This window comes from Ceraceosorus guamensis (genome assembly GCF_003144195.1).
Source record: "Ceraceosorus guamensis strain MCA 4658 unplaced genomic scaffold IE81scaffold_28, whole genome shotgun sequence".
Lineage (NCBI taxonomy): Eukaryota > Fungi > Basidiomycota > Exobasidiomycetes > Ceraceosorales > Ceraceosoraceae > Ceraceosorus > Ceraceosorus guamensis.
Window position 1 is genome coordinate 39832 of NW_020290023.1, and position 23371 is coordinate 63202.

Sequence of the window (23371 nt, forward strand, 5' to 3'; positions counted from 1 at the left end):
TCCGCGCCGCGGTCTGATTGTGCCAAACGCGGTGTGCACGCAAATTCGCGAGTCGGAGTCGGCTTATATGTATAGATGCTTTATATACCTCCTCACCACTTCCGGCACACTCTCCCCCTTCACAACGCTTTGATTGCGCTTACGCAACTTCAATGCTTTTTGCTACTCAACGCGACTTGTCTCGCTCTGAACATGAGCGACCATCTTGACGCCTTCCCAACGAGACGCCTAGGGTCAGGCAGCTAGCTACACAAGAAGGCCTGCAGCCCTTCGGCTTCCTTGGTCCTTCACTCTACACTTCACGGCGAGCGGTACAACGTTGGCAAGCAGGGCGATTCTCGGATAGAGACATCACATCTTCGTAACAGTACCCACGCCTCGTACTGGCTCAGTGCTACCTGGCCCACGATGACATCGCCCGCTCGATCTGGAGCGGCCAGCCTCGATCGCTCGTCCGCCACAGACTCGCCAGGACGTCGGCGATCGTCTTCTCATCAGCAATCGCGGCCGCGTCTGGCCTCAATGCCCGTCACTTTGTGGGTTCACGAGCCACCCAACTTCTCTTCAAATGATGTAGTCATTCACCCGGACGTCATCGCACGCTTTGGGAGCGGGAGGTTGGGCCTGAGCGAGGGGGAGCTGTTGGAGGTGCGATCTTTGGGATCTAGAGGGGCAGACAAAACCATTCGGGGCAAGCGATTCGTCTTCAAGCCCATCGACGCTTTGCCCGATTCTGAAGTCCGCAGCAACACTCTGCAGCTGAGCCTATCCAAGCCAATCGCTCAACTGTACGGCCTTCACAATCGCTCCGACGTCCTCTTGTCAAAGGTTCCAAGAGATCCTCACACCATCTCCCACTTGGAGCTCTATTTTAGGGATCAGTATGTGGGCAGAGCGGATATGTGGAGATTGGCAAACCAGCTTGAAGATGCGTGCGTGTATGTGGGTCAAAAGATCACGCTGGCGGGCTGCGTGCGCGCTACGGTGGGCAGAATATTCATCAAAGAGAAGAAGGTGAGCTGGTGGTGCGATGAAGCGGCTGAGCATGGAGCATCACGCCTGGATATGCTTGCATGCTGATGCGAGCGCCGCTCGGTGCGTGTATGCAGGTCACATCGGGCTACATCGCACCCCACACCCGCACGATCTACAGATCCGAATCGGCAAAGTATAATCTGCTCATCCAGCTAGCAAAAGAAATGTGGGAATTTGACGAGGATGGAGAGCTCTACTATGAAAAGGCGATCTCGGGCTTCATACCAGAATTGGTGCGAAAGTGGAAGATGGTGCCCACGAATCACGTCGTCTCCGTCGTGCTTTTCGCTCGCGTTCATTACGACGCCTCTGAAGTGCACATGCTACAAGATGCCGACCTACCCCTGCAAAAGGAAGAGGGAACAAATGGACGATGGTACATTGACTATTACAAGACCATCGTGGACTTGGAAGGCAATTGTGAATGGAACAAGGTGCTGACGGATCTGAAGGAGGAATTTTTCAGGTTTCAACACGACATACTGTTGCTTATCAGGCCTGTTGCTGGGCCTGCTGGAGCACCCGGAGCGGAGGATCCTCAGGCCGATCTCCTACGTCGAGATCGGGCGCTGCTAGCAGGCAGACTCAGCGCATCTCACGAAGGAAACATCCTGGAAGCCGTCAACCTGGCACTAAATCCTGCCGACGCTCATTTCGTCGATCGGGATTTGATGAGGACAGGCTTCGACATTGTCGTACTGACGGCTGGTACGGGCCACTTCAAAGTGAGCAAGAAGTTGTTGAGATTGACGACTGAGAGGATGATCGACAGTGGCACGGGACTGGACTTGGTTTGCTTGACCAAGATGCCGCTTCATTCCGTGCCTTTGTTCCACTTCGAGAGCGCTATTCCTGATCAGTCTCAAACATCCTGGCCCAACTCGGTCCCTGCACGCGGTAGAAGGGCTCGCAAGACGCCTTCGCTCGCTCCTTCCAGTGGACCGCCAGACCCGCTCTACTTTGATCAGCGACATGCAAGCATTCACACGCACAGCTTCTCGACTGGCGTGGGACAGCAAGGCGCCGCTTCAACAAACCAGGCGAGCATGGACTTCTACAGCATCCCTCACTGGGTGGACTGCAGCTTCTACAATCTGCAGCAGGACAAGCCTTTTCGAGCAGACAGGTTCGTGCCCAGGTGCAAAATGCACGAGGTTCAAATGATGGGGATCATGGAGAATGAGATTAGTGATATTTGCTTGCCATACTTGCAATTGGGCGGAAATGGACTTCAGCAGCTTGGCCCGCCTGTGGGGATGGGCGATGCAAGAAGATCGAGCATGAGTGGTCCCACGAGGAGTGTCAACAGCAGCGGAGCGGTCTCGAGCGCTGAGAGAGTGGGGACCACTGGATCGCTACTGCCTACGCAAGGCGCTTCCAGCAGCGGTGCGCAACACAGCGAAGGAGCAATGAGTGCCGATCTCTCCCACCTACCTTCACGCGAAGTCAAGCGGATCCTTCGAGAACGTTTTGATGCGGAAACCATGAGGGATTTGGACATTGCACCGAGCAAGGTCAGATCTTCCATGGTGCTCGCCTTCACAGGAAGGGCACCATCGGGTTTGACGCCGATGGGTTCCAGTCCTTCTAGAAGTCTTACGCGACAGAGGAGTGGAGAGATGCTGGGCGTGGGTAATCCCACATCCGCTTCACCGGCCAATCAAGGGCCAGCGGGACGCGTGGCTCGCGTGGGCAGGGACGCGCGCAGAGGAGCAACACTGCTAGAGGCGCATGACGAACACCCTGACGATTCGGCTCACGAAAGAGGTCCACCGAGTCGCATCGAAGGACTCGACTCAGAATCTCCCGGCTCGACCGCAAGCGCGAGAAACTCCAACTCAATGAACGCTAGTACGGAGAGTCCGGCAAGGTCGACCTACATGAGTAAAACGACGTCCAGGCCGACTTCTCTTAGAAGTGTGGCTACTTTTAACCGAGCAATAAGGCCCCTAGAACCTGTCGGCAAAGCACCCGCTTGGGTCGCTCCCTCAGATCCGGATCAGATGCACCTTGAAGACATGGGACCAATCACAGCCGCGCAGACTTTGCCTCCCTCCAGAAGCGCGTCCGCAGTGCTTTCCCAGCAGCAAGCGACTAGAAGCAAGTCGAGGTATCGTCTGCCCACTCATTGGCTGTGGTCTTCACTTAGAGGTGCTCAAACGGAGCAACGCGACCCTGCATCCGCAGGAAGCGTAAGAAGCGCTTCCAGACCAGGCTCTTTGTTGTCGACGGAGCAGAAGGACGTGGAAACTTCTGCCAGCGCTTCACGACGAATCGCGGCTTTGCTAGCTAGCTCGACCGTCAAAGGCTCCGACCAGGACAGAAATTCCTCAAAGACCGACGCGGATGCTGATACAGACGTGCTGCAAGGGGACAATTCTTTGAGCGAAGAACACGCGCAAAGCCCAATTGCTATCCCTTCTGGACAGCATGGTGCGACCCGCGACGGACACAACACCACTTCGGGCCCTCCACTGACTCGTACAACATCGACCGGGGCTGACTCGCGGCGAGAGCGAGAGATATATGAGCAAGCTTTGGAGCAAGAAGTAGCGCGAACAAATTACGCCCAGCAAGCGCAAGTGGAGAAGCAGACACTGGTCAATCCTTCGAACCCACAAAAGAGCTTATCTGCGAACAAATCCTCGACGCAATTGATGCGGTGGCAGCATCTGTTCCCGCGAAGACTCAACAGACACGCGGTCAAGTGGCGTAGCATGACGAGTCCTGCATGCTTGCCGCTGACTACGCTCTATTTGCCCAGCGAGGTAGATCTGGCCAATCAATGGCTTGAGTATCCTTATACGATGTCCGTGGCGGCAGACACCTCGAGCTTCATGGTCAAGCATAACCCGTCGACCTATCCGGCACTGGCGGTCTTGAAGGAAATGTCTTCTCAGAGACTAGCTCAGGGATTTCAGTTTATAGTACCTGTCAATGCAGAGGGACATGGCAGCAGCGCAGGACGAAGTATCAATGCGTCTGGCGGCCGTTCCGCTTCGGCTTCGCTCAGACAACCATCGGAACTGTTTCAACCTGGCAATCTAGTCGCGGGAAATCCGATCTTCCTAGGCATGCCCAATCAGATACATAGGATATCTTACGACAGATCGATGAGCGCCATCCACGTCAAACGCTATGTCAGGAAAATTGAGCACGATGCTTCACCCATGGATTACGCATGTTGTATTTGGCCACGCGATGTGCCATGTTATCAGACGGTCAAAACTACTTTTCACTATCCCGACTTTGGAGCTTACAATTGGACCTACTTGGATCAGATCATCTCGGGTCATGCAGAGGAGGAAAAGTTCATCGATGGGTTGAGGTATTGGAGAGCCAGATTCGTCGTGGTTCCCACTGAAGGTCCGGCGCCTACAATGAGGGCAGCTTCAGGAGAGCAACTGGACGATGAGGAAGTCAGACTGATGGGCATCGATCGACTAGCTGACCTATTTGCTCGTGCAAAGTTGAAGACGATCAACAGAGCTTCAGGAAGGGAAGAGAGGAGCTATTCGAGGTTGAGGTTCATTCCTACCAGTCTGGATCCTTCGGCAAGCTTCAATGATGAGCAGTTCATGAAACAAATGCTGGCTGCTGTAGCTGAAGATGATCAGAGTTTGCAAGAGAACGAAGCCAAGAAGCAGAGGAACAGCTCCGCAACTAGCAGCACATCCAGATCCAGAAAGAAGATCCTGGGCAATATGGACCTGAGAAGTCTAGCGACAGAGATGAGGCACGAGACGGAGAGGAAATTGATACATGATAGGTACTGGCAGGCCATCCTGTACAAAGACTCCTTCACTGGTGCAGACTTTGTGACGTGGCTCTGTCGTAATTTCCAGGATGTGAAAACCAGAGAAGAGGCGAGCAATGCCGGGAGCAGGCTGTTGAGAGAAGGTCTATTCGAGCATGTCAACAGAGCGCATGGGTTCTTGGACGGCCACTACTTTGTGAGTACAATCGGTCGAAGTGCGTCTGAAGTCAAAACCTCGCAACTGATCATGATCGACGAACGCAACCTTGTTGCTCAGTATCGCTTGCGACCAGAGTACACTGCAAGCAGGGGCAGCAAATGGTTCGCTGCCTCATCGCGAGAGGGCTCGGATGAAAGCCAAGGCTTGTCCGCAAGGGACAGTCGAGGATCATCAGGCCACTTCAGCAACCTCAGGACCCTAACCTCAGAAAGAGGTCGCCATCACCGTGGATCTAGCTCAACGGCCTCCATTGGTCAACCTGTCAGCCTAGGCCGCAAGCTGGTCAAATTGAGTCGCACGCACATCATAGACTTGGACTCTCAACGCAAGAGCGATCGGGCAGAAGTGGCCTTCTTGCATCACGACATCGCCCACAACCCAGCGAATGGTTTCAATTGCCAAATTCACTGGTTGGGTACTACTGCTAGATTCATCGAAGATACTGTTCAGACCTGGACAAGGACGGTGGAGCGGTATGGTCTGAAGCTGATCGAAGCACCGATCGGACAAATTGCCGACGTCTCCTCGCGCAACCCATTTCAAGCTCCAGCTCAAATCTTCCTGGCTTTGCAGCCTCCTCACTCGTCCCTCTACTCTTTCATGTTATCTCCCTTCTCGCACGCGGAGCACTACTTCGAATGGGCGCTTCTGCGACGCTTCGGCTTTATTCTGGATCAAGAAGCCAGCGATAGATTTCCCGACGATGTGGATTTCGTCTACGATTCGAGACCCAAGCATTTCACCTACAGCCAATTTGTTCATAGGTCCGGCGTAGCTTTCGTCCAGGTGCTCGGAGGAGCAGAGGGCTTCTTGTGGCTCAACAATCGGCTCTTCAACTCGCACGCGGCTGCCAGCAGCAATCAAAGCAGAGGTCGGCAAGAAAGGGATGGACCAGGTAAGGTCGGATCAAACCGCGAGAACTCTGCAGCGGGCACCGCAAATACGCCCGATGCCGACTCTGTGAGAAGAGACTTTGAAGCATTCTGCGCAGACTCGTTTGCGCTCGAAATGTTCTACCGAAGCACCATCGCTCACCTGAGCGCCGCGGCGGGAGGCAATCCCCCTTTCTCCGGTTCGCTAGATTCGCAAATGGGCGCCAAAGTGGAGGCTTTAGCTCACAGGGGCTCATCTCAAAGAGCACCGGATAAGACTTCAGCTTCTTCTTCCTCTTTGAACATTCAGAGAGATGCCAACAGCGCACCACGTAGCGAAGCAACATTCCCGGGCGTTCAGAACGCGCACAGTGCTACAAATCTCGAGCCCGTACTCGAGGGTCGTACATCATCTCGGACCCGCGCAGACGTGTGACTGAAGCGCGGCGATAAGAGTCACAGCAAAAAGGTGCTAGCACTTCCTTGTACATTATTTGTTTGCTCCAAAGTCATGCATGCACTTCTTGCGCCCTGCGCCTTCCCCTTACTTGAATTCATCCCTGCCCAACGCCAATTTGAGCGCTTCGATAGCCACGCTGAAATCCCTGTCCTTGAACGTTTCGTTGTCTCCCAGAGCGGAGTAGATGCTAGCAGTGAGCTGACCGAGCGGCACCGGCACGCCTCGTTGCTGAGCAGCCGACATTGCCAAGCGCAAGTCTTTGGCTTGTAGTCTTAAGAGACGCAATGCAAATTGTCAAGGTGTTGAGAGTAATCTTGTCAGCTTGATCAAGAGACATCGCATCAGATGGACGCCTTACCGAGTTGCGAAACCGCCTTCGTAGTTGCGATCTGCTGGTGGACTGTTCTTCGTTCCGCTGAGAGCTCCAGGTTCGGGATTATTGATTTCGGACGCCCAGCATCTTCCGGTACTGGGGAGGCGACAGACATAAGGTTCGGCCGCACTTAAGTCAACTCATCGTTGTCAAAGCACACGGAGCGGAGACCGGCAGACGCTCGTGGGAAGAATGCTCACCTAGTGTTCAGAATGTGGGCCAAGACTTGTGGATTCAGACCATGAGAAGTTCCCAGGAGCATAGCTTCCGAAACTCCTAGCATAGAGATGCCGAGCAACTAAAAGAGCTCATGCAACACGCATCTGGGTAAGCAACGCACACCACATCACGTGTCGAGCGTATTGCGAACAACGGAGCAAAGACTGACCAAATTGTTTGCGATTTTTGCGATCAAGCCGTTGGTGTTCTTGCCGCAATGCACAGTCCTGCTTCCCATTTTGAGCAGGGTAGGTTCTGCATCATCAAATGAAGCTCTCGAGTCTGATCCGACCATGAATGAGAGGGTTGCTGCTCTAGCTCCGACCACGCCTATGATTTTCCAACGTGATTTGCGTGCAGGGATGTACTCCATCATTAGCGCGTTCCCCACACGTCGCGATAAGAAAGAGAGGCACCGGACTAACCTCCAGAGACGGGCGCATCGATGTAGTCCCACACTGGTGCATCGCTGGAGCCCTGGCTGCCACCTAGCCGTTTAATCTGGCTCGCCACGTCGTTGGAAGCTGCTGGGTCCAGAGTGGTACAATCGATGCACAAAGTCTTGTTCTCCTTCTCTTGAGGCTTGCCCAAAGATTGCAAGCCTTCGATGATCCCTCCTTCAGCCTGATACACCTCTTTGACCTCTGTGAGTGCGATGGACCCATAAGGAAAGCATTCTGGCTTAGCATACATTCGCACTACTCGGCCTCCGTTTGCGATGCAATGCTACGCACCCGGAGAACTGGGCACCATGGTGACGATTGTACCTGCCAGACTGGCCACTCCGGCAGGCGAACTAGCAGGCACAATATGCCTTCCAGGAAAGATGCTAGAGTTGCTGGTCAAAAACCTAGTGACGCTCTGATCCACCGTATCGTGCACCACGAAAGATGCGTTGGTGTCTTGAGGTAGCGATTCGAACGTCTTGGAGAGGAGGTTGAACGCCATTTCACGACCCATTGCCTGATGCCGTGGAGAGCATTTCGAGAATTGAGCGGACATGCTACATGTGTCTATGAGAAGGGGTTGGTTTGAAGTGACCACTCACACCCAAACCAATGAATCCGATCGTCTTGGATCGATCCCTCCCCACCGACTGCAGCAAGCGACTGGTGGACAACATCTTCTCGCTACCCTCGCGAGCAGGTCCAGCACACGCACGTCCCTTTCAAGACACCCTTATGTAAGTAGATCTGGGTCCAGGCGGGTGTTCGCCTCGCGTGATGCAGTGTCGTTGGCAGCGAGTGCGTCGTAGCTTCACCACCATGTGCGTGATGGTCTTGCAACTCGACTATGGAGTGATGGTCTGATTGCAAGTCGCAGGACCAGTGTCGACTCTGACGAGTCTCGAGTATGAGCTGCTGTGTACTGGACTGTGTAGGTAGGTAGGTAGGTAGGTAGGTAGGTAGGTACAGCTCGTTACACTTTCCCCGCAAAGTTGCGTCTTTCTGCGAGCAATGCCATGCAGCCTTGACCGCGCACAATCAAGCAGCGCACGGCCGCTCGTTCCGCGGAGAAAGAGTCCGGAGTCAATGACGCTCACGTGATGTCATTCGGATAAAGCGGTCAGAGGTGACGGTTCGCGATTCTTGATTATTCAAGATTGCTGCGCGTCTCGAGTCAAAAGGCCTATCGGTGACAGCATGTGCAGCATGGCCGAACAAGCGCTTCTTAGCGTGCTTCTACAACATCCCAATTTGTGGGGTAAGTAAAGTACATATTCGTTGGGGGATAGCCTTGCGATCTTTGACAGAGCAGATCACGAGCCAAGTCAAGAGTGCCAGGACTTCTCTAGTCCTGTGTTTCTCGGTCTTGGTTGTGAAGCTCCCGCAAGACGGGTATCGTTGAGGGTTACGACTTGCATATCATTCACATTCGTGATTTGTGTGGTCAGGCAGCTGAAGTCGCTGGTGTCGCATAGGCTCTGATGTACGATTGTTACTTGCAGTGCAATGTTTTGATTGTCGATGGATGCACGGCACTGTTTTGATTGTCGATGAATGCACGGCACGGTCGCGAGTCGTGGGCTTTCCATGACTCTTGTGGCTATCGCTTCTCGTCTCGGAGAACGCTCCGCCATCGGCATCCATCGCTATGTTCGTTCCTCTCTCTTCGCTACTCTCGTGAACATTCTCACACTCCCGCCGCCTTCCTCTTTCTTGCACAATCAACTCCTCGTGGCTCATCCCAACACTCGATTGGACCCTCTAACATTTCGCAACATGAAGGTCTCTTTCACTGGCACGGCCATTCTAGGCTTGCTGATCTCTTCGATCCACTGCTCAGTGAGGCATGAACTCGTGACCAATTGGAGACATCTGCAACTGCTGATCCATGTCCTGCTATCATCACAGCCCATTGTCAACGCTCTATCAAGTCCGAGCATCTTCCCTCGCGCTGTGCCATTGCCAGGCAAAGATGGCACTTTCACCGACTCAAAGCTGAAGATGAGGAGCGCCATTACTTGTCCGAACGATATAAAGGGACGTAAAGGAGGAGTGGTGTTGCTGGTCCACGGGACAGCATTGGATGGTCAGAACAGCTGGCCACAGAGTCCCTTCGTCCAGCTCTTGCCTAGTGCAGGACCCGGCTTTGATGGTAAGCGAGTCTCGTACAGCGGCAAGTCGGAGCAATGCTGGAGGGGAAGCACGGCGATGAGCTTGTCGAACCTGACGCACAAACACCTGGCACTTTTTCCTGCATAGTCTGCTGGGTGACGCTACCCAACAAAGGCTTGTCCGACGTACAAGTGGGCGGAGAATACGTGGCCTACGCCATTCAATTCCTCTCGCGGCGGTCCTCGACGGGCAAAGTGTCTCTTGTCGGCCACTCCCAGGGTGGCGGTCTAAACATTCCCCACGCGCTCATCTACTTCCCAACAGCCCGTTCCAAAGTATCTTCCTTCGTAGGACTAGCTGCCGATTTCCACGGTACCACTTTATTGCCAGACCCCGTGTGCGCCGTGCAGACCATCCTCAGTGGCGGAAAAGGCTGCAGCGCTAGCTTTTTGCAACAAAAGATGGACAGCCAGTACTTGAAGGCTCAGCAATACTTTATGAGCCAGGAGATCGTCCCGTGCGTAGAGTGCCCTTGCATCCACGTACGCAACCGTCTGCTGGAGCTGACGGGATGCGTTCCTCCACAGCACGACGAGCGTCTTCACTCGTGCGTCACCGTGCAAGGCATGGCAGCAGCTCCCCATCTCCATTTCCTTGCTGACTTGCGTCCGCCTCCACTCGTACGCTCACGCCTGGGCTGCGCGCTTCAGGAACGGATGAGATTGTGATTCCTCAAATCGGTCCCAGCACCTCGTCGCGTCTTCAAGGTTCCGTACAAGTGCCGATTCAGGATTTCTGCGGACCTTTAGCAATAGCGGACCACCTGAGCATGCTCGCAACACCCGTAGCCTACGCCATGACCCTAGCCGCCTTCATCTCGCCCACCGGCAAGCCCAACTTGAACACGTTTGACAAGAATCAATGGTGAGTGGCTAGCAGGCGCGCGCTTGCGTCTCGCGATGTGCCTCGTCGTCGGATGACGTGCGCTTGACATCGAGCGGAAACAGAAACGTCTTGACCCCCTGCCCCTTGCCCACTGGCCGCAGCTATAACCTCACGAATGCCAATCTCAACTTGGACGACGTCGTTCCGACTGTGGACTTCGTGACCACCTTGGTAGGCAGCGTGGCCGGTAGCGGTGGCGTCTACACCAAAGGCGAACCACCTCTCAAGCCCTACATCTGCCAGAATGACGCACCAGTGCGATGCAGCTGAGCAAGGTGCTCGATTTCGGCTCTGACCATCCCAGGCATCTCACTCTTCTATGCCGCACCTTCTGCTCCCAAAGTCGCCATCAGGCTCCCAAAAGTCGCGAGTCCGAATGCAATCAAACTTCATTTTTTGGATCTCCTCCTTTCTGAATGACATCGTGTACGGCACATCAGAAGGGTCTGATTGTCGCGCCAACGCTCAACACTTCTTTGGCCGTGGCAGCAGCCCAAAGAAGTCTTGTGCGTGTCCCCTCCACCTCCTCGCCCCGTCCAACCAGCTGCGCGATCTCGTTCTTCTTCGCGACGTGCGCATCGATAAAGTAAAGCAGACCCTTGCTTAGATCTTGATTGCCCACAGTCCCAGACACCAAGACCTCCTCCAGTGCCTGTTGATCACCCGCGCCCAAAGATTTCGTCTTGCTCAAAGATAAAGATGGAGCGGACTTGATGCGCAGCGTTTGTAAAGGCGACGGGACTTGGGTGGAGAGCAGGACGTGTGCGAGCAAAAGCTGAAGGAATCGCGCTCCGCGAGGTTTGAGAGTCGCAAAGCCGACCGTCTGCGTAGGGCGAATGCGATGAAACGGTCAAGCGTGAGAGGGCTGCACGTTGCACATGGCGCGTAAGAAGCCGTGGCAAGCTCACCTTGAGCACATTGAGGGTAAGAGCTCCCTTTGCAATCCACCATCCATACGCGCGCGCCAGATGAGCCATCTTCCTTGCGGGCATCGCATTGGACGAGACATCGCCATCCTCGTCCTCAGAGTCGGAAGCAGCGCCATCCACGATGGTCTTGCCACCTACGTGCTTCTCACCCAGACTTCGTAGGAAGTCCCACAAGCAGTACTGCATGGTGACTCGTGTACCCGGGGAGTCGGCAGCGAGCTGTACACCTATGAGGACATAGTACGGGTTGTAATGTGGCTCCTGCAGAGTTGCCGATCGAAAGGATGGCAGAATCAGCTTTCGGCCCTTGAAATGTGCTATGCTTGTGACTCACCGCGCCAATGCAATGCAACAAGACCCTGATGATCTCCCGGCGTTGAGCCTCGACGAGCTTCAGACTAAGCAGACGGTTGGAGGCATCGGCGTAATCCTCGCCGCTCATGATGGTGACAAAGATGTTTCGTCTAGCTTCCGTGTTCATCCCCTGCGCTCTAGCCAGTAGCAGCAATTTGGATTCTTGCGAGTCCTTGTTCGGCGCATCTTCCCTCAGTCGTCTGCTGGCAGTCACGCCCTCGGCAGATGCATTGCCTTCCTGACCCGCCCAAGCTGCTCCCACAAGCCACCATTTGCCGCGACTCTCTGCATCCTTGAGGTCTTGCAGGCCGATTCTGAGGGCATCATGGGAACGCAGCGTTCGAGTCTTTGATAAGCTAGAGATGAATTTGCGCAGCCTGTTGAGCGACTGCCCCGCTGGCGAGGACTCCAGCGCCGCAGCAGCTTTGGTGCGATTATTCTTCAAGTCCGACAGCGCCTCCAACATGAAGCGAACGCGCGCAGTGCTAATCGTCTCACTTTGGCCCGCCGAACCATCCTGCCTGCCACTCACGACTGCGCGCGCACCCATCGCAGCAGCTTTCTCCTGTGCAAGATGCACGATGGCTCTGAGCGCCGTCGGATCGTCGTGCCTGAGCGCTGCGCCGCATGACTTGACGAGTCTCAGCAGCAATTCCACATCCGCTTCGCCGAGTCTGCGCTCTCCCACAGCTTCTGCGTCGCTCAGAAAGAGACGCATAAAGTCGTACATGAGCGGGTGAGCCAACGATCCGAGATTGTACATTCCAGCCAGCAAGCCGACTATGTTTGCCGCCTCCTTGCTCGGAAGCTCGCCTTGACACTCCCTTTCAAGCGCCTCCTTCCTTGCTTGCAAAAGTCGATCGACTGCTGCTTGGAGAACTTGGGCTGCGAATTCGACGCCGATGATGCGATGAAGTGCGACGACTAGAGCAGCTTGAAGAATTAGGAAGGTGTCTATCAGATCTGAGGGGCTACTGACATTGGCGATGATGAGGTCGCTCAGGGTGTTGTTGACAGAAGCTCGAGGATGCGAGCGATACAAGCCTTCAATGTCCCCAACGATGCCCGCTAGGTTGCCTTCTGCGAGTCTGTTCAGCAGCCCATTTGCCTGTCTTCGCAGCCTTTGATCCGTCTCTGAGGAGCTGCTAGCCGCAGCAGCTGCCGCTGCACGGGCCGCGGGTGGCAGGTACTTGCCTGTGGGAGGCAAAGTAGGTGGTGGTGGCGGCGGCGTCGACGAGGCAGAAGCGCTCGAGTCGGTGCCTGAGGGTGCAGCCTCACCGAATCCCTCAAACGCGGCCTCCCCGTCATCATCATAATCCTCGTCGCCGCTCTCGGCGGTGAGGTCCAGCTCGTTGTGGCTGTTGATCTCGTCTTCCGTGTCCCCTTCGCCGCCATCCGAGCCATCCGCATACATGCCAGGGTAGAATCGATCGAGCTCCCCAAGCAAGTCTGGCCAGTACCAGGACATCGCGCACATAAGCTTCGCACCTTCTTCATTTACAGCGGATAGCGTCGGGACTTACCATCGAGGCCGTCATCCCCTCCGCCGATGCTCTCCTCGTCGTCTCTCTTTGTGCTCCCCTTAGAAGTTGCTTTCTTCTTTCTTCCGCCATCCAGGTGCGCTTCCAGCCAAGCGATCTCATCCTCCTCATCACGCTCTTGCTGGGTCATTTTGCGTCTTTTGCCTCGATGCGGATCTCCCGCCTCTCCCGAGAATCCTTTGCCACCTCTTGACGCAGCATCGCCCTTCCTCATAAGTCGTTCGAGGGCAGTTGACCTATCTGGTGAGACGCCTTTCTGCTGAGTGGAGATGCCGACCCTCGCTGCTTCCTCGCTCCAACGCCGTGGTCGCTTTCGAGCATCAGGAGATACCTTCTCTGGTGCTTTGCTTTTCGAATCTGACTGGTCTACACCCCCTTGCCTCGGTCCACCTTGACCTTTTTCGCGCCGAGTTTGTCTGCTGACGACTTTGAGACCCTCCTGCTTCTTGTGTCGCCCGTCCGACCTTTCCGCGCTTTGTGTAGCTCTCTGATGCCCCTCAAAAGTCCTGCTGCGGTCTCCTCTAGAGAGAGAACCTCCTCTGCCGCGCCTCTTTGAGGAAGCTGGGAGGCCTAGCTCTTCCCTCAACGCGGCGGGAAGCTGAGTAGTACGTCCAAGGACCATGTCGCAGTGCAGCGGATTGGGCAGCCAATCGCAGCTTTGCAAGCGCGGAAGGAATAGCTGCTATCAGTCACCAGTCTTGAGTGTGAATGACGCCTTGTCGAGATGAATCAGAAGCTCCTCGTGAGCCTATCAAGAATCTTGATCACTCAGGAGTTCAAATCAGGCTTGGTCAAGAATGTACGCAGCAAAAGGGACGTCTGAGGTGCATCGAATCCAAAATCACGAATCAAAAATCAAATCAAAATTCTTGATTTCGACGAAATTACGTTTGAAGACATGTCACGTGACAGGATCCTCAAACCGCAAGGGCAGCTATCATCGTGCGTAGCCGAGTCACGATCTGGACGAGTCAATCGTGAGTTCCGCAACCTTCCTGCACAGGTGTGGCTGCCAAGAAGACCAGCAGCGCTTTGTAAATGAGAGCTTGCGTCTGAATTTGCGGTCGTTGGAGCGCCATGCGCACATAAGCTGGTCCAACGTGTCCGAGTCAGGATTGAGGGGATGAGACCGCCAGGCGCACATGAGTCATTCTATCCAAAAAGAGGCTCACGGACTGGGCCAGGTGGTGAGAGCGATCCTCTCGTGATTGCTGTGCCCGGCACCACGCACCAGCAGCATGAATCGGTATACAATTCGCCTTCGTCATTCGTGGTGCATCAGACCGCGCGCCGCGCGACCGCAGAGGTGCGCGTAGCCGTAAGCGCGATTCACGATTCTGATTGAAAGAGATCGTGTGCTGGGCTTGGAATCCACGAACCGGTGCATATTCACCATCACCCCTTGATCCGTTCGCTCCATTGCCATAGCCATACCTGCAGAAAGAAAGAGTGGCTCTCTAGGCAATCTTGCTCTAGCTCAAGATGGCTTCCTTGCCCAAACCTTCCACCTCCAGGAACGGAGCAGACGTGACTGTTCTGCTTGGTTCGCAATGGGGTGACGAGGGTAAAGGTGAGTCGTATGCTAGCCGAAGCATGATGAGGTCTAGGTCTCTTCAGCGACTGAACCTGCTGCTTTGATGATTTTGCTTGCTGCGCTGCAACAGGCAAGCTATCGGATATCCTATCGGCAGAGATGGACGTCTGCGCGAGGTGCGCTGGAGGTAATAATGCTGGACACACCATCGTGGTCAATATGCCTGGCCCAGACGACAAGCCTGTCCGCACAAAGTTCGACTTTCATCTGCTCCCAAGTGGTGAGTATGAGCGCTGCACTCCGTCTTCATCGCGCCTTGCCACGAAGGCTGCTTGTGTGAATTGATTCGACCCCGTTGCATGCGCCCAGGCTTGGTCAACCCAAAGTGCGTAGGCTTCATCGGCTCGGGTGTGGTGGTCCACGTACCATCATTCTTTGCAGAGCTGGACGCGCTCGAGAAGAAGGGTGAGTGCGTCCATACGAGCTTCCCGCTGAACACCCCCATTGACGCTCTCCCCTTCTGGGCGGGATGCATTAGGTCTGAACTGTGACGGACGTCTGTTCGTGTCGGATCGCGCGCACCTGGTCTTTGACTTTCACCAAGTGGTGGATGGTCTGAAGGAAATCGAGCTAGGAGGAAGCAGCATCGGAACGACAAAGAAGGGAATTGGACCCGCCTACTCTTCCAAGGCTTCCAGATCCGGTCTGCGCGTTCATCACTTGTATGACCCAGAGCAATTTGCTGCGAAGTTCCGCAAGCTGGTCGAGGGTCGCATCAAGCGCTATGGTCATTTCGAGTACGATACAGAGGGAGAGATTGCGCGCTACAAAGTGAGCATGTGATCATGTGCTTGGCGTGCCGCTTGACTTGTCCTTGAAGCTGAAACGCTACACCCTCGTATTGGACAGGCCTTTGCTGAGCGTCTCAAGCCCCACATCGTCGACGGAGTCACTTTCATCCACCAAGCAATTTCGGACAAGAGGCGCATCTTGGTGGAGGGTGCAAACGCTCTGATGCTCGATCTGGACTTTGGCACCTATCCGTTCGTTACCAGCAGCTCCACTTCCATTGGAGGTGTTTGCACGGGATTGGGCATTCCTCCTCAGTCCATTGGCGAGGTCATTGGGGTTGCCAAAGCGTACACTACGAGGGTTGGAGGAGGACCTTTTCCCACTGAGCAGCTGAATGTGAGTTTCTATTCACGATAGGGGCCCTAAATTCTTCGTGTTGCGATTCCCTCCCGCCCCCTTCTACCTCTCTCAATGAAGAACGACCGGTCTCGCTGACAAGTGCTACCTTGATGCTGTCGCAGGACATCGGTGTACACCTCCAAGAGGTGGGTGCAGAGTACGGCGTCACGACGGGCAGAAGAAGACGATGCGGATGGCTAGACCTAGTAGTGCTGCGCTACTCGTGCCTCGTAAACGGCTACACTTCTCTCAACCTGACCAAGCTAGACATTTTGGACGGTCTGGAGGAGCTAAAGATTGCCACGTCTTATAGACTGCACGGCAAAGATCTTCAATCCTTTCCCGCCGATCTGGAAAGCTTGGCAGAGGTGGAGGTGGTGTACGAGACGGTGCCTGGTTGGAAGGAGGACATCACAAAGGCTACAAGCTTTGAACAGTTGCCCGAGAAGTGCAAAGCTTACGTGCTGCGCATCGAGCAATTTTTGGGAGTCCACATCAAATGGATCGGGGTGGGAGCTGGAAGGGAAAGCATGATTGTCCGCTGAGCTTCGGCAGTGAGATTGTGAGGTCATGGAAGAAAGTGGCGGCGATTGAGCCGCAATGCAATGCAAGTTATTTCGAAACATCTCTCATTGCGATCATAACGCACCACCTCATTTGGATGCACAGACGTAATCTCGCCAAGACGTGCCATCAAGATCATGTATTGAACGTGACATTTGGAACGCTCTATCTGCGATTTTGACAAGGACGTGTCTGAAGGAGGTCGGAGGGCGGGAGGAGAAAGAAACGGGAGGTCCGGTCCGATGGACGAAAAGATCGCGCGCAAGTTCACCCAAAGTTGAACTGGAAACCACCAGGGGGATTTTGCGCGTTGGATCGCGATTGTTGTCTTCTTGTTCCTCCACTGGGGCCTGTTCCACCGAATGGACCTCCAGCTCCAGCAAATGAAGAGCCGCCCATCCCAGCACCTCCAAATCCAGGTGGGAAACCTCCTCCTCCCATGCCGCCCATCCCGCCTGCAGGGAAGCCTCCCATTCCTCCTCCTCCTCCTCCTCCTCCCATTCCTCCCATTCCTCCCATTCCTCCCATTCCTCCCCCGCCGCCACCAAACGCACCGAACAGGTCGGCCAAGTTGATGTCAGGCCCTCCTGCGCCTCCGCCTCCATTGGCAAAGTGGAACCCTCCAGCAGGGAACCCGCCTCCACCTCCGCCGCCAAAAGGTGAATCGCTGTCAGGATCGTCTGCTCCCATATCGTGCCGTCTCCTCTTCTGATCATCCGACAAGACACTGAAAGCTTCGTTTGTCAGCTTGAACTTTTCCTCGTCTCCGCCCTTGTCTGGGTGATGTTTGAGCGACTCTTTGCGATAGGCCTTCTTAATGTCTGCTGAGCTCGCGTCTTTGGGCACGCCGAGAATCTTGTAGTAGCTGCGCGCGAGGGCGACGAAAAGGCGGGTCAGCGATAGAACGCCTTGCACCTCGAGCTGTCAAATCGTACTCACTCCTTCTTTTTGCTCCTCTTCAAATCGGCTTCAGCAGACCTGAGCTCTTGCTTCAAGCCGTTGAGCTCCGTGGCGTTGCCCGAAGCCTGACTTTCTTCTACTGCCGCTTTAAAGTCTCGCACGGCTTCCTCGTAGTTCTCGTTCTTCAACTTTGAGCGTGCGCGCGTGCGAAGGGCCTTGGAGTAGCCTGGGTTCAAGTTGAGCGCGCCATCGCAATCCGCAATCGCTTCTCTGTACTTTTCCAATTTGTAGTTCGCTGTCGCTCTGTTCGAGTAGAGGAGCGCCTTGAAGCCCGCCACTTCTCCTTCGGCAGAGATGGCTTCATCAGCAGCTTGCAACGCGTCAGTGTATCTGGTGGAAGTGCTTGGTTAGAAGTAAGGTCAAGTCGCATGTAGGCGGCACGGCAATCGCACTCACAATTTGATCGCTTCTTGCAAGCTGCCCTTCTTGAACGCTTCGTTGGCCTCATTCTTGACAGCTTCGAGTTTCCTGCATCGTTTGAGGAGCGCTCGAGCGCCAGCATGCTCCGGATCAGACCTCAAAGCAGCTTGACAAGTCTTGACAGCCTTGTCCATCTCTGTGCCACGCGCACAAAGGATCCGCGCGCGCATGAAAAGAGCGTCTGGCTGATTAGAGTCTAGCCTCAACACATCCGAGACTGATCCATTCGCTCCATCCATGTCGCCCTTCCTGAGCAAGAGCTCTGCTCGGAGCAATCGCCATGCCACGGGCACTTCCGAGACTGCCCTTTCAGCTTGTGAGAGGGCCATCTGCGCATGACTCCAATCCTTTGATTCTAAACTCTTTCTGAATGTCTCGAGATGAGATCTAGTCGATCGGACCTGTTGCTGAAGCGATTTGGCAGCATCCAGACCTGGATCTATGCCACCCGCGTCCGTGATCTGAGAGAGAACAGTGTCGGCTGCGTCCAGCTCGCCGAGCGAGAAGTGGCACCTAGCTAGCCTAATGAGCGTCTTGGCCTGTGGTGATGAAGATTGCAAAGCGGCAGCCTGCTGACAATCTGACAAGGCGAGCTTGAATTGCTTTTTGCTCATGTACGCTGCTGCTCGATTGGTGTAATACGAAGGTTCCTGAGGATTCGACTCTGCGAGCGGACAGCGATTTCGAAGTGTGAGCAAGAGCTACAAGACCGCAAAGAGCGTGTGTACTCACCGATGGCTTGTGTGTAAAGCCTGATCGCCTCGTCGTGTTGGCCTGCTCTGAAAGCATCGTTGCCCTTGTCTTTAGCAGTGGCAGCATCGGCCTTCGCGGCTTCGCTCACCCTATGGCATGAAAGATCATAGTGTAAGCTCGATTGCCGAGAGGAGTGGCAGCTTGCCTCGACGGTACTTACGTTCCTGCGTGTCGAGAAGGACCAGAGGTGTTTGTGCCGCTGACATTGGGCGCATCCGTCATCACTACATCTTCGTCCGCCATCTTTGTTCTGTGCAGGCACGTGTGCTTGAGCAGTGTGTCTCGAGAGGGTAGAGTAAGCTGATCCTCGACGTGACGCCCTTGTTATGCCTTTGATTGTGGAGCGATGGAATGCGCATCCCAAATCTATTATCGATGCTGGTGCGAGGTGGATATCGATGTCGGTGTGCCGTCTCGAGCACCAGAAATTCGCTGCAAGCGTCTCGGTCTGCACAGCTGCACGCGAGCCGTCCCAGTCGCGCGTCTTCTATCAGCGTGGAGGCGCTTCCAGAAGAAGGCCGACGAGCATACCAAGTTTCGAGATCAATCTGCAAGAGCAAGTCACGTGGCTTTGTGATCGGCGCTCGAAGTCGTGAGGATCGAGTCACCATGGCGACTGTGAATTTGAATCTTGAATCATGAATGTAAAACGATCGATTGTTGAATTCATCATTTTCACGAGTCCAGGCTTGAATGACGATCCAGTGAAGGGCAGCTGGCCGACCTACCCAGCAGCACTTTGATTCCTGAATTTGTTTTGTGAATCGAGTCGTGATGCTGTTTGTCAAGGGCACCTCTATCACTCAGCATTCGTGATTGTTATGCAGCATTCGTGCCTTGAAAATGTGCTGACTGGCATAGGCTCATGCCATGTAGGCGACCGAGCGAGTCACGAGTCTGTGCATCGTGCCAGCCCAACGACCCCAAACACAGCATCCATGCAGCTGAACAGTTACATTCAAATTCACAATTGTTGTGAATCTTGAATCGAGGCTATGCCCTTCTCCACACTCGAAGACTACTCATGACGATATATATAGCTGGGCGTCAAAACCTAAAGATTGCCGCGGACGTGCTAAGGGCGAGCAAACAGCAGGTCTTGCTTTGTCCGCTACGCGACCGCTTCCCCACATCGCACCCATCACTGTGATCGCGTGGTTTTAGGACGCCGCCTATATATATACCGTTGTGAGTCAAGAGTATATGTGCGCGCTGGTCTCCACGGGGAAAGAGCAAGCCCACGTCGAAGGTGAACGCATTGAGCAAAGCGAGTCAGGCACCGTGCGTGCGCGTGCGTGCGTGGCGTGCGTGCGTGCTTTGCTGCTGCATGTCAGAGTACAAATGTCCTCAAAGCAAATTCAAGGCCCTTCCTGCCTCGGTGTATGTTGTAGAGCTCGTGTGAGCCTTATATACCCGTGGCAATGCGCCCCAGACCTCGAAAGCTTAAGGGACCATTTCCAGTCTTGCTGCGTTGTGGACTCTCCTTCTCGCGCCTTCCTCCACATGTGTGCGAGAAGGCACGGCAAGCTTCACGAACGGCGATTTGTTCACTCGGTCGCCCATGCACAGCAGGCAGCTCAGCGATTGGCTGCCGCTGACAAGGCGATTGGAACGAAAGTTGCCAGAGCTCACTGATAAAGCGCAACATTCTCTGATGAGAGTGAGTCAGAGCGAAGGCAGATAGACTGACCGCGGATACTCTTGGTCAATCAGAAGGCGAATTGCGACGCGAATGAAGCGGCTCGCACGCCCAGAGCAAGAAAGGGCCGCAGGCACATATGCGCTCTAATTGATGCCGCCGCTGCCGGCGTTTCCGCAAGCGAGGTGCACCAGAGAACCGCGCTAGCTGGCTCGGGCAGAAGATCATTCAGTTTAGTCCGAGTCAGAGAGTCATCACCAGTCGTGAGATATAGCCTCGTCGGTCATCAGTGTGAGTTTTGGGGTAGCATATTTGCCTGTCTGACGAAGGGAAGACAACGATCACTCGCGATTGCATTCATCAGGGACGCTTTACCCCACACGTATCACCACGCACACGATATCACACTCTGACTGCTGACACTGTGACTCCTCGTGTGAATCGGCTTGCTGGAGTCCTGCGCCCATACAACACGGCGTAGTTGTAGTGTGCATTTCTTACGTCTCCCTCGTGACGTGCTGCTTGCCGCTCTCGCTCTTCATCCCCACGATCCCATCCAAACAGGTCTCCACCGTCTGGCCAATAGACATAGAGTCCTCCGCGTGCAGCATCGACTTTACCTCTGTTGTGATTCGCGCAAGAAAACTTCCCGAGCAAGTTGTTGGATAGATCACACCCACGCGTCGTCGTGTAACATCCACCTTGCCTGCGCGCATAGCCTCTTGCGCTTCTACACGATGGCTGAGTTGCAGCCACATTTGGCCGTCAAGCCGGGCTCTGCGCCTCCCTCGCCGGATCAGGACGGCTTGACGGATCTCAAGACGCATCAGCATGATGGAGAGGAGCTCGAAGGGGTGATGCGCGGCACGAGGAATATCGAACACAACAAGGAGCTGGCTCGAGCTGATCACCAATGGTGGACAAATGAAGAGGATCGTAGTGTGCTACGAAAGTTGGACATCCGCCTTGTGCCTCTCTTATTTGTCACCTACATGCTCGCAGCTCTAGACCGATCCAACATTGGCAACGCAAAGACGGCAGGGATGAATGAAAACTTGGGCATTTCCGATCCCGATTTTCAGTGGCTTCTTACCATCTTCTACATCTCTTACTGCTTATTCCAGTTCCAAGTGCTGGCATACAAGATCTTCAGACCGTCCAGGTGGATCTTCTTTTGCGTCATTGTATGGGGAGTGGCATCCACTCTGCAAGCTACAGCCACTGGGTGGAGTGGACTCATGGCTGCGCGCTTCTTCCTAGGAGTGAGCGAAGCCGGGTACGGTACAGGTGCGTAAGCCGAATGCGTCTCTTTCTCTTTTCTGGCGCCTTGACCTTGGCTGACGTCTCATCGTCTTCTTGCAGGTGTTGCTCTTTATTACAGCTTCTTTTATCCCAAGCAGGAAATCGGCATTCGTTTCGCGTGGTTCATTACTGGTGGAGCACTGGCATCCTGCATTGGGGGATCCATAGCTTACGGCATTCAGCAAGCCAAGACGTCTGTCGAGAATTGGCGCCTGCTGTTCATCATCGAGGGCATTCCTACCGTGGTTCTCGCGTTCGTGCTCCTGTGGCTCATGCCGGACTCGATCGCCACCAGCTCTTTCTTGACTCCGCGAGAGCGTCTGATCGCAGAGGCTCGGCTCTTTCGTGATCTGACAGATCGGACGGCAGCAGAAGAGGTGGAGGAGACCGCTGCCACATCACAGCAAGATGGAGCGACGAAATCGTTGATGACGAGCAAAATTACAGGTCTTCGCTCCGGCATTGGTCAGAAGCTCGACACCAAGAATCTGGCCGCAGCTTTCAAGGATCCTCTGAGCTACACCAACTCTATTCTGATTTTCATCACCAACGTCTCGTACAGCAGCGTGCCCGTCTACCTGCCCACCATCTTGAATGGTATGGGCTACACCAGCATCCGAGCGCAAGGCTTCTCAGCCCCACCGTACCTGGCTGCTTGGGTCTTCTCTTTGCTTTACGTCTACACGGCCATGAAGCTGCGCGTTTGTGGTCCGTTTATCATACCCGCTACGCTGGCTGGAGCAGCAGGCTACCTCGTCCTGGCTCTCTCCAAGGACGATCACACTCGATACGGTGCGGTCTATCTCGTCGTCATTGCTCTCTTCACGCAGATTCCCATGCTCTACATGTTCCTGCTCAACAATACACCCGGCGAATCGCGCAGAGGTGCAGGGTTAGTCATCTTTGGAGTCATAGGTCAAGCTGGGCCCTTCTTGGGCACAAGGCTTTTCCCAGCCAAGCAAGGCCCCTACTACGCCAAGGGCATGTTTATTAGCGCTGGATTGCTCTTTGCTGCTACGGCCATCTCTACCGCGACTACCGTGATGCTGTGGCAGAGGAACCGCATGAGGGATCGAGCCGAGGAAGCGCTAGAGAAAGGAACAGACCAGCTTGAGAAGACGCCCGAGTCACTCGCTGCTCTCTCTGCGGAAGAAGCTGCAGAGAGAAAAGGGTGGCTCAAGAGGCTCGACGCTAGCAGACGCGGAGAGGACAGTCCGTACTGTAAGTTCCGGAAAGCGCATGCGAAACGAAGTTGCGACTTGTCTGACCTCGCGCTTTGTCCTTTGCGCACAACAGATCGCTACACGATCTGAAAAGCGCGGTGCTGCGTGAGGGGACACGGAGTAAATCCTGGCCCAGCTTTGTTATCATCTGTCTTCACAAAATCAGGAGCTGCGTGTCTTTCAGAGAATTGTGAATGACACTTGATATGCTTTCTATTTCCTGCCCAAGTTTTCGAGGTAGGACTCGACTCGAGTGACTGTAGCTGATCCAGGATGAAACATGGGGGCTCATGAAGCCGCAACGGCGGAAAATGGTAGCGAACTGGCCATCGACTGAGAAAAGGCCTGGCTGTGAGAAGGTGAGGAAAAGCTGTCAAAAGAAATATTCTCGATGAAAGGCAGCGGTCCTAGCTGCTGGGCACATATACAGTCGTGAGTATGGTCGACGACCCCTCGGGTCTCCGCGTCCACTTTGCATGGCCCTCGTGCGTGCCTCGTCATCCGCATGTACACATGCAGAGC

General features: G+C 54.6%; 7 protein-coding genes across 7 annotated transcripts; 4 read left to right on the forward strand and 3 right to left on the reverse strand.

Moving 5' to 3' along the window:
• Positions 1–102: 102 nt before the first annotated feature.
• IE81DRAFT_313369 (hypothetical protein) lies at positions 103–6815 on the forward strand. Its single transcript, XM_025512485.1, has 3 exons — positions 103–1014; positions 1110–4988; positions 5070–6815. The coding sequence occupies exons 1-3, from the start codon at positions 409–411 to the stop codon at positions 6318–6320; spliced, it is 5736 nt and encodes a 1911-aa protein (XP_025369698.1). The 5' UTR covers positions 103–408; the 3' UTR covers positions 6321–6815.
• Positions 6118–8342, reverse strand: IE81DRAFT_323299 (hypothetical protein). The gene is made up of 7 exons (XM_025513896.1): positions 7985–8342; positions 7671–7899; positions 7362–7580; positions 7106–7266; positions 6918–7015; positions 6703–6813; positions 6118–6615 (listed from the first exon to the last, which is right to left on the reverse strand). The coding sequence occupies exons 2-7, from the start codon at positions 7894–7896 to the stop codon at positions 6429–6431; spliced, it is 1002 nt and encodes a 333-aa protein (XP_025369699.1). The 5' UTR covers positions 7897–7899; positions 7985–8342; the 3' UTR covers positions 6118–6428.
• An 816-nt stretch (positions 8343–9158) lies between these two features.
• IE81DRAFT_347287 (alpha/beta-hydrolase) lies at positions 9159–10709 on the forward strand (the record flags this gene model as incomplete). The annotated part of the gene is made up of 6 exons (XM_025516130.1): positions 9159–9221; positions 9291–9534; positions 9642–10011; positions 10082–10101; positions 10205–10418; positions 10541–10709. 6 exons carry the CDS (start codon positions 9159–9161, stop codon positions 10707–10709), a joined length of 1080 nt encoding a protein of 359 aa, XP_025369700.1.
• A 99-nt stretch (positions 10710–10808) lies between these two features.
• On the reverse strand, positions 10809–14062 carry IE81DRAFT_323301 (hypothetical protein). The gene is made up of 4 exons (XM_025513897.1): positions 13246–14062; positions 11703–13171; positions 11348–11629; positions 10809–11262 (listed from the first exon to the last, which is right to left on the reverse strand). The coding sequence occupies exons 1-4, from the start codon at positions 13883–13885 to the stop codon at positions 10876–10878; spliced, it is 2778 nt and encodes a 925-aa protein (XP_025369701.1). The 5' UTR covers positions 13886–14062; the 3' UTR covers positions 10809–10875.
• A 424-nt stretch (positions 14063–14486) lies between these two features.
• Positions 14487–16613, forward strand: IE81DRAFT_323302 (Adenylosuccinate synthetase). The gene is made up of 6 exons (XM_025513898.1): positions 14487–14833; positions 14928–15077; positions 15167–15262; positions 15336–15628; positions 15707–15985; positions 16111–16613. Exons 1-6 carry the CDS (start codon positions 14746–14748, stop codon positions 16531–16533), a joined length of 1329 nt encoding a protein of 442 aa, XP_025369702.1. The 5' UTR covers positions 14487–14745; the 3' UTR covers positions 16534–16613.
• Positions 16614–16819: 206 nt separating this feature from the next.
• Positions 16820–18928, reverse strand: IE81DRAFT_347290 (protein prenylyltransferase; the record flags this gene model as incomplete). Its single annotated transcript, XM_025516131.1, has 5 exons — positions 16820–17417; positions 17492–17842; positions 17909–18596; positions 18665–18774; positions 18846–18928. The coding sequence occupies 5 exons, from the start codon at positions 18926–18928 to the stop codon at positions 16820–16822; spliced, it is 1830 nt and encodes a 609-aa protein (XP_025369703.1).
• A 2253-nt stretch (positions 18929–21181) lies between these two features.
• Positions 21182–22939, forward strand: IE81DRAFT_289980 (MFS general substrate transporter; the record flags this gene model as incomplete). Its single annotated transcript, XM_025511836.1, has 2 exons — positions 21182–21611; positions 21687–22939. The coding sequence occupies 2 exons, from the start codon at positions 21182–21184 to the stop codon at positions 22937–22939; spliced, it is 1683 nt and encodes a 560-aa protein (XP_025369704.1).
• Positions 22940–23371: the final 432 nt, after the last annotated feature.